This window comes from Aquarana catesbeiana, linkage group LG12 (genome assembly GCF_042186555.1).
Source record: "Aquarana catesbeiana isolate 2022-GZ linkage group LG12, ASM4218655v1, whole genome shotgun sequence".
NCBI classification, from domain to species: Eukaryota; Metazoa; Chordata; class Amphibia; order Anura; family Ranidae; genus Aquarana; species Aquarana catesbeiana.
In genome coordinates, this window is record NC_133335.1 from 55,223,227 (window position 1) to 55,233,493 (window position 10,267).

The window sequence follows — 10,267 nt, forward strand, 5'->3', positions numbered from 1 at the left end:
GCTCCTTTCGCGTTACTGGAATCCGTGAGTGTACCTGGCTGGATTGCCTGCCCACCGGTTTATTGTAACTCTTGTTGAATTATTTCAATGCAAGTTCTGCCCTGCACCTGTCTGTGTGAATTATTGCTGCTGCACACACTGCACCACACCTACAGGCTACCACTCTGTGTTTTTTTTTTTTTTTTTTTTTTTTTTACATTTATTTTATGTAATGGAGAATATAACAGGAGTAGCTGAAACACACAGTGGTGGCTAGGATTACCCAAATCTACCAGGTAGCCAGGGACAGATTTGGGATTATGGCAGGAAAATCTAATTTTTGGAATATCCAAGATCAATAAGAAGCTAGGGAATAAATCAGCTCCAGGGACACCTCAACATTACTTTTGTGTGGACTGATCCTTTAGTCATCTTCTCTCCAAACTGATTCTAATATGAGTGTCTGCATCACTGCCCTAGGGACAATTTGATTATAATCTCATTTAGATACAAGGAATGACTGCATGGTATTATTCTTTGTAATGTGGTTAGGAATTTCTTGGTGGTGCTGCATAACAAAAATTATAATAGAAGATTTTTTTTTTTTTTTAATGCTACTATGCTACTACTTTTTTAATGCTGCAGTGGGCTCATAAGCATGGCCCTGGGACAGTCATTCACTCTGTTTTTAAGGGAAATGTATTACTTAGGCCCCTTTCACACTGGGGCGGTGGGGGCGTCGGCGGTACAACAGCGCTATTTTTAGCGCTGCTGTACCGTCGTTCTTGCAGCGGTATTCAGCCGCTAGCGGTTCGGTTTTAACCCCACTGGCGGCCGAAAAAGGGTTAAATCCGCTCGTACAGCGCGGCTATAGCCGCGGTATTACTGCGGTATAGCCGCGCTGTCCCATTGATTTCAATGGGCAGGAGCGGTTTAGGAGCGGTGAATACACCGCTCCTTCCCCACTCCGAAGAAGCGGCTCGCAGGACTTTTTTTACCGTCCTACGAGCGCACCGCTTCAGTGTGAAAGCCCTCGGGCTTTCACACTGAACAAACAGCGGAGGCTGTTTAGGGGCGGTTTTCAGGCGGTATTTTTAGCGCAATACCGCCTGAAAACTGCTCCAGTGTGAAAGGGGCCTTAATGTTTTGATTTTCAGTCTGTTAACCACTTCAGCCCCGGACCATTATGCTGCCTAAGGACCAGAGGACTTTTTTCAATTTGGCACTGCGTCGCTTTAACTGCTAATTGCGCGGTCATGCAATGCTGTACCCAAACGAAATTTGCGTCCTTTTCTTCCCACAAATAGAGCTTTCTTTTGATGGTATTCGATCACCTCTGCGGTTTTTATTTTTTGCGCTATAAATGGAAAAAGACTGAAAATTTTGAAAAAAAAATATATTTTCTACTTTTTGTTATAAAAAAAATCCAATAAACTCAATTTTAGTCATACATTTAGGCCAAAATGTTTTCGGCCACATGTCTTTGGTAAAAAAAATGTCAATAAGCGTATATTTATTGGTTTGCGCAAAAGTTATAGCGTCTACAAGCTAGGGTACATTTTCTGGAATTTACACAGCTTTTAGTTTGACTGCCTGTCATTTCTTGAGGTGCTAAAATGGCAGGGCAGTACAAACCCCCCCAAATGACCCCATTTTGGAAAGTAGACACCCCAAGGAAATTGCTGAGAGGCATGTTGAGCCCATTGAATATTAATTTTTTTTGTCCCAAGTGATTGAATAATGACAAAAAAAAAAAAATTACAAAAACTTGTCACTAAATGATATATTGCTCACACAGGTCATGGGCATATGTGGATTTGCACCCCAAAATACATTCAGCTGCTTCTCCTGAGTATGGGGATACACATGTGTGGGACTTTTTGGGGGCCTAGCCGCGTACGGGGCCCCGAAAACCAATCACCGCCTTCAGGATTTCTAAGGGCGTAAATTTTTGATTTCACTCCTCACTACCTATCACAGTTTTGAAGGCCATAAAATGCCCAGATGCCACAAAACCCCCCAAATGACCCCATTTTGGAAAGTAGACACCCCAAGCTATTTGCTGAGAGGCATGTTGAGTCCATGGAATATTTTATATTTTGACACAAGTTGCGGGTAAGTGACAAATTTTTTTTTTTTTTTTTTTTTTGCACAAAGTTGTCACTAAATGATATATTGCTCACACAGGCCATGGGCATATGTGGAATTGCACCCCAAAATACATTTAGCTGCTTCTCCTGAGTATGAGGATACCACGTGTGGGACTTTTTGTGAGCCTAGCCGCGTACGGGGCCCCAAAACCAATCACCGCCTTCAGGATTTCTAAGGGTGTAAATTTTTGATTTCACTCTTCACTGCCTATCACAGTTTCGGAGGCCATGGAATGCCCAGGTGGCACAAACCCCCCCCCAAATGACCCCATTTTGGAAAGTAGACACCCCAAGCTATTTCCTGAGAGGCATGGTGAGTATTTTGCAGCTCTCATTTGTTTTTGAAAATGAAGAAAGACAAGAAAAAACTTTTTTCTTTTCTTTTTTCAATTTTCAAAACTTTGTGACAAAAATTGAGGTTTGCAAAATACTCACTATACCTCTCAGCAAATAGCTTGGGGTGTCTACTTTCCAAAATGGGGTCATTTGGGGGGGTTTTGTGCCACCTGGGCATTCCATGGCCTCCGAAACTGATAGGCAGTGAAGAGTGAAATCAAAAATTTACGCCTTTAGAAAGCCTGAAGGCAGTGCTTGGTTTTCGGGTCCCGTATGCGGCTAGGCTCCCAAAAAGTCTCACACATGTGGTATCTCCGTACTCAGGAGAAGCAACAGAATGTATTTTGGGGTGTAATTTCACATATTCTCATGGCATGTTTGAGCAATATATCATTTAGTGACAACTTTGTGCAAAAAAAATAAAAAATTTGTCTCTTTCCCGCAACTTGTGTCACAATATAAAATATTCCATGGACTCGACATGACTCTCAGCAAATAGCTTGGGGTATCTACTTTCCAAAATTAGGTCATTTGGGGGGGTTTTGAACTGTCCTGGCATTTTATGCACAACATTTAGAAGCTTATGTCACACATCACCCACTCTTCTAACCACTTGAAGACAAAGCCCTTTCTGACACTTTTTGTTTACATGAAAAAATTATTTTTTTTTTTGCAAGAAAATTACTTTGAACCCCCAAACATTATATATTTTTTTAAAGCAAATGCCCTACAGATTAAAATGGTGGGTGTTTCATTTTTTTTTTTTTACACGGCATTTGCGCAGCGATTTTTCAAACGCATTTTTGGGGGAAAAAACATACTTTTTTAAATTTTATTGCACTAAAACACACTATATTGCCCAAATGTTTGATGAAAAAAGATGATCTTAGGCCGAGTATATGGATACCAAACATGACATGCTTTAAAATTGCGCACAAACGTGCAGTGGCGACAAACTAAATACATTTTTAAAAGCCTTTACAGGTTACCACTTTAGATTTACAGAGGAGGTCTACTGCTAAAATTACTGCCCTCGATCTGACGTTCGTGGTGACACCTCACATGCATGGTGCAATTGCTGTTTACGTTTGACGCCAGACCGACACTTGCGTTCGCCTTTGCGTGAGAGCAGGGGGGGACAGGGGTGCTTTTTTTTTTTTCTTTATTTTTTTTTGCTTTTTTATCTTATTTTTAAACTGTTCCTTTCATTTTTTTTTAATCATTTTTATTGTTATCTCAGGGAATGTAAATATCCCCCATGATGGCAATAGGTAGTGACAGGTACTCTTTTTAGAAAAAATTGGGGTCTATTAGACCCTAGATCTCTCCTCTGCCCTCAAAGCATCTGACCACACCAAGATCGATGTGATAAAATGCTTTCCCAATTTCCCAATGGCGCTGTTTATATCCGGCGAAATCTAAGTCATGAAATGCTTGTAGCTTCCAGTTTCTTAGGCCATAGAGATGTTTGGAGCCACTCTGGTCTCTGATCAGCTCTATGGTCAACTGGCTGAATCACCGGCTGCATTCTCAGGTTCCCTGTTGAGACAGGAGAGCCAGAGAAAAACACGGAAGACGGTGGTGGTGGTGGGGGGGGGCATTCCCTCCCACTTGTAAAAGCAGTCTAGAGGCTAATTAGCTGCTAGGATTGCTTTTACATGAAAGCCGACCGCTGGCTGAAAAGAATGATACCAAGATGATACCTAAACCTGCAGGCATCATTCTGGTATAACCACTCAAAGTCGTGAATGGCGTACCTGAAGACAAAAAAATGGTTAACAATAAAACACAGTAAACGTTAAAGTATAAAAAATTGCATACCTGAAAAGCAAACATGATAAAACATAATAACAATAAAACATTGCAGAATAGAATACAGTAAAAAAGAGCAGAACAATAGAGAGAGAATAGAGAGAGAGAGAACAATAAAACGACAACTATTTTTTTAATTATATATATATATATATATATATATATATATATATATATATATATATATATATATATATATATTTATTTTTTATTTACACTCTTTTTTGTAACTAACTTTTATAACTGTAACCGGTTCCAGGTCTCTCAAAATGCGATGGCATCTTGGGAGACCCTGTGAAAGTGTGTCCTAGTCTGTGCAATGCTGTACCCTAAGCTAATACTCAACTAGTGAATGATAGCTTTCAAAACATTCACCAATGCAAAGACCAGGATTGTCAGGACAGGAGGGACAATAATAGTGGGTGTCACGCCTATATCCGCGCTTGCTGCAGACACGACATCTTTTTTGGGGGGGGTTTGTTGGGTAGGGGTACTCGGGAGGACATAAAGAAAATGCCTCTCCTATAGCCGACTGCATTTGGTTGGGGATGTGAATGGGGGAAGTACGGGCGCTGCAGAAGTGGTGGGTTCCCAATTAGGATTGGCGAATGCAGCAGGAAGGTCATGATGGGCACGACGGGCCTGTTTGTCTTCTTGGTGGCAATGGGACACTACTTGTGCTTGCCACCTCACCAGCTTGAACTGCACTTATGGGGCTCGCCACGTCACCAAGTGTTACTGCAGTGCTGGTTTGACTATGACCGGGGTGTACTAGGCAGCTGGTGCTTGCCAGTTCACCAAAACGCTACCAAAAAAACTGTTAGCGATTGCAGGGATCAGGCCTGACTCTGCGAACGCTGCAGTTATGCGTTTAGTGTTTTGTAAGTGTCAGTGATCGATCGATACTGCACTTGGGTGGGCTAGGCTGGGCCAGGCGGAGGGGCAAAACGCAGGTGCTAGCAGGTATCTGGGCTGTATCCACTAACACTGCGTTTTTGGGAACCCTAAACTGCTGGGGACGCTAGTATAGATCTGATCGGATCAGATATTGATCCGTTCAGATACTATACCACTAAGGGAGGTGTACGGTGCGTTCGTGGGTGTTAGCGGTACTGGCGCTAACCTGACGCTGCCTGGGGCTGGTGCTTGCCAGTTCACCAAAATGCTACCAAAAAAACTGTTAGCGATCGCAGGGATCAGGCCTGACTCTGCAAACGCTGCAGTTATGCGTTTTGTAAGTGACAGTGATCGATCGATACTGCACTTGGGTGGGCTGGGCCAGGCGGAGGGGCAAAATGCAGGTGCTAGCAGGTATCTGGGCTGATCTCGCTAACACTGTGATTTTGGGAACCCTAAACTGCTGGGGACGCTAGTATAGATCTGATTGGATCAGATATTGATCCGTACAGATACTATACCACTAAGGGAGGCGTATGCTGCGTGTGTGGGTGTTAGCGGTACTGGCGCTAATCTGACGCTGTCTAGGGTGACGCATATCACCGCAGGGCGATCAGGGGGCTAAACCTTTATTCGGTAATAAACGGCGGGTGCCCTGACACTATAAAAAATAAATGAACTAACCAGCGTCACCCGTAACACTTATACGGTGATCAGTGGTGAAAGGGTTAACTAGGGGGCAATCAAGGGGTTAAAACATTTATTAGGTAGTATATGGTGGTCCCTGTCGCTATAAAACGCTGACGGCGAACCTAAATATTTACGTCCCTAACTAGCGTCACCAGCGACACTAATACAGCGATCAGAAAAATGATCGCTTAGGGACACTGGCGACAGGGGATGATCAAGGGGTTAAAACTTAGGGGGGGTTAGGGGGGTACCCTAAACCTAAAGGGGGCTAACCCTAACTGCCCTACCACAGTGACTGTCACAAACTGACACCATGCAGTAATCAGAAAAAAAAAAAATGCTTGGTGTCAGTGTGACCGGGGGGGGAGGGGTGATTGGGGGGTGATCGGGGGGTGATCGGGGGTGTTTTGTGTGCCTGGCATGTTCTACTGAGTGTGTGTGTGTTTGTGCACTCACATTGATGTCTTCTCTCCTCGGCGCCGGAACGGAAAATACCGAGCCGAGGAGAGATGACATCATTTCCTTTGCTGCTGTTTAGCATACAGCAGCAAAGGAATGTTCTGATTGGCCGGCGGCAATCGCGAGGGGGGGGGGCACGAATGGATGGCCTCCCCCTCACCTCCGATCGCCGGGGGACAAAAGAGGACCGCCTCGGGCACCGGGGGGGGTCCCATCGGACCCCCCACCCGCGGGAGGCAGATCACGTATATGTACGTGATTCTGCCTGCCTGTGCCGCCTTGCCGATGTACATCGGCGTGAGGCGGTCCTTAAGTGGTTAATGAAAAATTGCTTTGTTAGAAAAAGATGCTTGTCTCTGCTCCTTTTACTCTAACTAGGACATGGTGAATATACTGTACATTCAACTCTGCTTTGGTCATGTGACAGCAGCTCTCTAAATGTAGTGTAGGTTCTCTCTTCCTCATCAAGTTTTTTTTTTTTCAACTCTAATCAAAAAATCTCTTTAGTGCACTTCATTGCCAGGACTGACAACTGCGTATCAGTATCATCATCCAATATCATTTACCATTTGCTTTTGTTGCAGGTAGGTGGTAATGTGGCAGGTAACCATTTCAGCTTTCAACTCATCTGGGAGGAAGGCAATGATGAAGGCGATTGCCTACATTGGCGAGGGGGTGGATACCATCCAATCGAAGGATTTCCGGATTGTGTCCTGACTGGAGGAGTAGTAAATTTCTTCCTAGCCCATACAGAGAGAATTCTTGGTGTTGGATTTGACCCAAAGCTCAACCGTGTAGCCCATACTGGTAAATACAATGTTTTTGTATTTTTTTCATGTTTCCATGATATCTATGTAGCACCCTCTAGTGCAAGATTTATAAATAGGGTTTTTTTTTCTAGTACAGGCACATTTGTGTAAGCTTAGCTAGTAGCTAAGCCTGTCTGTGTTTTTTCCTGGGTTGGGCAGAGATCCAGGGAGAGCTGGGTGACTTACAGGCAGCATCACTGAGAACTCCCCTCTATTTCTAGAATGTGCTGGAACCTTCTAGAAAGATGGGAGGGGAAGTAAAGTGGAGCTGCCTGGAGTATTCTGAGGGCCCTGACCAATCCCCAACTTGGATTGGCAGGGGCAGGGCCTCTCAAATACTCTGGGTTAGCCCAGCTGGGGGAGGAGTTGTTTGGGTGGAAGCTGGAGATGGAATGTTAGGCTGTCGTGGTTTTTGGGGGAGCTCCTCAGTCTGGGGAGGTGAGCTTGGACTTGTGTGCGGATGGGACCTTCCCACAACCACTGAGGTGTCCTGGCCAGGAGGCACTGGGAGCAAGGAGGACCATGGGAGAACACTGCTGGGCAAGTCTGCAGGAGCAACAGGAACAGCTAAAAGGGCTGGTGAGTGACACACAGTTGGGAGGACTGGGAGACACGCCTGAGAGGACTGGGATGGAGCAGTCTGGGATGGGTGCAGAGCCAATCAGGAGGAGGGCATTTGCTTTGGGCCTGACAGAGTTAGTGTCAGGTCCTCACATCAGTGCTAGCTAGCTGGTCATGTGATGGAGGTTGAGGAGAAGAGATTGTATATAGTGAAGTCCCTACCAATTTCCTTCAATCAAGTGGACATCCCATATGCACCCTATCCCCATCCAAGTTCTATTCCCCTAATAAAACAGAAAAAAACAAAGTGCAAGGACTGCTTCTTGACTCTGTGTGTCCGGAAATGCATGTGCCTGGCTGTGCAGGGTGGGAGGTGAACCACATTCAACAGCCGTCCCTACTAGGGTAGCGCTACATCTATTAAAGGCAATTTTAAAATGTGTTTAATCTAAAGTCTGCATATATATTGCCCATGGAAGTACAATTTAAGCAACCATTTCAAGAAAGCCAAACCCATGTTGCCAGTAACCGGATATAATAAAAGGTCTGCAAAGGTAGAGATATATTCCATCTTTAACATTTCAATATAGTTGTCATTTTTTTGTCACTATAGAGTGAAATAGAACAATATAGTTTATTTGGACCAGTAATATCCATCAAATAGCTATATGGGTGATAAGGAAATCTTGCAGAGGGTCAGGCTATCAGCCTTGTTGCTGCTGATTCACATGTGTGTAGTTTATCAATCAGCATTTGGCCACACCTAGTCCTGCCCTCTGCTTTTTGGATTGACAGCACTGCTTCTTTTTTGCTGAAACCATCCCACTGTGAGTTGCAATGTCTGGGAGGGGGAGTGTGAGTGACACAAATGAAGGAGGATATGGTATAGTCCAGAGAGGTCAAACTCAATTTAATTGTGGGTCGCACCGCCATTATGGTTGTCCTCAAAGGGCCGGTTGTATCTGTAAGACTATATAAATTTATGCAGGGCTTTATTCCGCAGAGAATGAGCACAGGAACTCAACCATGTACCCCACTGAACCGCATTGAATGATGGGTGTGGCCAAATTGCAAACAGTGGCAGGATCTTAAATGGGTAATAAATACCAGGAGTGTATTATGTGTGGAGTTTAGGGTGGCGCTACGTACAGAGTGCAGGGTTCAGAGGTGCGCTGCATGCAGAGTTCGGAGGTGTGCTACATACAGAGTGCAGGGTTTGCTATGCATAGTGTGCAGGAATCATCTCTTTTACAGGTTATTCACATCCACATTTCCACATCTCATTTCCAACCCTTCCCCTGGGTGCAAGGGCCAGGTGAAATGGCCTGGAGGGCCGGATTCGACCTGTGGGCCTTGTGTTTGACACATGTGGCTTAGTCAGTTCACCTGCCAGGGTGGGGTTTTAAATTTTCCTGAAATTGTGCTTTAATTTACTTTATGACGTTTGTGCGACACATAGCAATGGAATTTGGTGCTTGTTTAGACTGTCTTACAACAGACTTTAGTTGTAATTAAAAAAACAAAATTTTTTTTTTTTTTATTCCAGAATTCTTTATCGATGGTTTGGGACGCCTGAGAGTGGGTTCATGTAGCCATGTCAGTATTGAACACCAAAAAAAAGAAAGACCAAAAGATGAAAAACTACTTAAAGCTTCAGAAAAATACGGTTCATTCCGGCAAAACACTGCACAGCAAATGAGGACTAAACTTGGACTACTTTATTTCAAGAACCGACTAAGGTGTTTCACAAAGCACTGAGTGTTTTGGGGGGTTTTTTGTTAATGGATGGTTGCTGATCAAAAAATTCTAAGAAGTATTTTTTGATATACCGGTAATTAAAGATCTACCTAAATATCAGTCTAGTTACATTTTTCATCTAATGACTTAGTTGGTATTGAGTGAGTCTTGCTGATAAGCCTTTGCATTTAACAAAAAAGAAAAAAAAAATGAAAAATATTTTTTAGGGATAATATTTGTTCAGATAATGTGAAGAGAGTGATATTTTTAGGTATAATGATGAAGTTTCTATGTATGGAACGCCTACTGCTTGGACATCAGTGGGAAGACACTCACGGATCACATCGGTGCTTTATGATGATCACAAGTAATTGCTCCAAAAAATGTAGGCATTTAATTCCAGCCCAGATGGGCCCACATCTGCCAGATTTAAAAAAATCTGTCTTCTGCCAGCATGCCGGAGAGGTGGGATGGTGACATCACAAAAATGAAACCTTTTTCCCTGAATGGTGTCTGTGCCGAGCGAGCAACCCAATGTGTTCAAAAAGCAGCTGGGCAGACACTTGGAATGGGACCTGGAAGCTAGCGGCAATAATTGTATTAGTGATTCCTAATACAGTGATTTCCAGTTTCCACAGGGATCCTACCAGTATGGCACATACAGTACATACGTACATTGGACCAAGGTGGACCAATGTAACTATGCAAAAATTGCCATACCTAAACTTCAGCTTCAAAAACAAGATGACATTGAGGTTGTGTGATTTTGGATTGGCTGTCTAAAAGGCAGGTCAAAAGTATACTATGTGATGATGCTTCTTGAAGTTTTCGGTAACT

The 10,267-nt window shown here is 43.7% G+C and overlaps 1 protein-coding gene across 4 annotated transcripts in view; it reads left to right on the forward strand.

Moving 5' to 3' along the window:
- Positions 1-9,545, forward strand: part of LOC141114250 (beta-1,4 N-acetylgalactosaminyltransferase 2-like) — a 286,060-nt gene extending 276,515 nt beyond the window's left edge. For all 4 annotated transcript variants that reach the window (XM_073607826.1, XM_073607824.1, XM_073607827.1 and 1 more), the window contains 2 exons: positions 6,908-7,130; positions 9,240-9,545. In XM_073607826.1, coding sequence (XP_073463927.1) covers positions 6,908-7,130; positions 9,240-9,451 — 435 coding nt within the window. In that variant the 3' untranslated portion in view covers positions 9,452-9,545. The remainder of the gene's footprint in view (positions 1-6,907; positions 7,131-9,239) is intronic.
- The last annotated feature ends 722 nt before the right edge of the window (positions 9,546-10,267 follow it).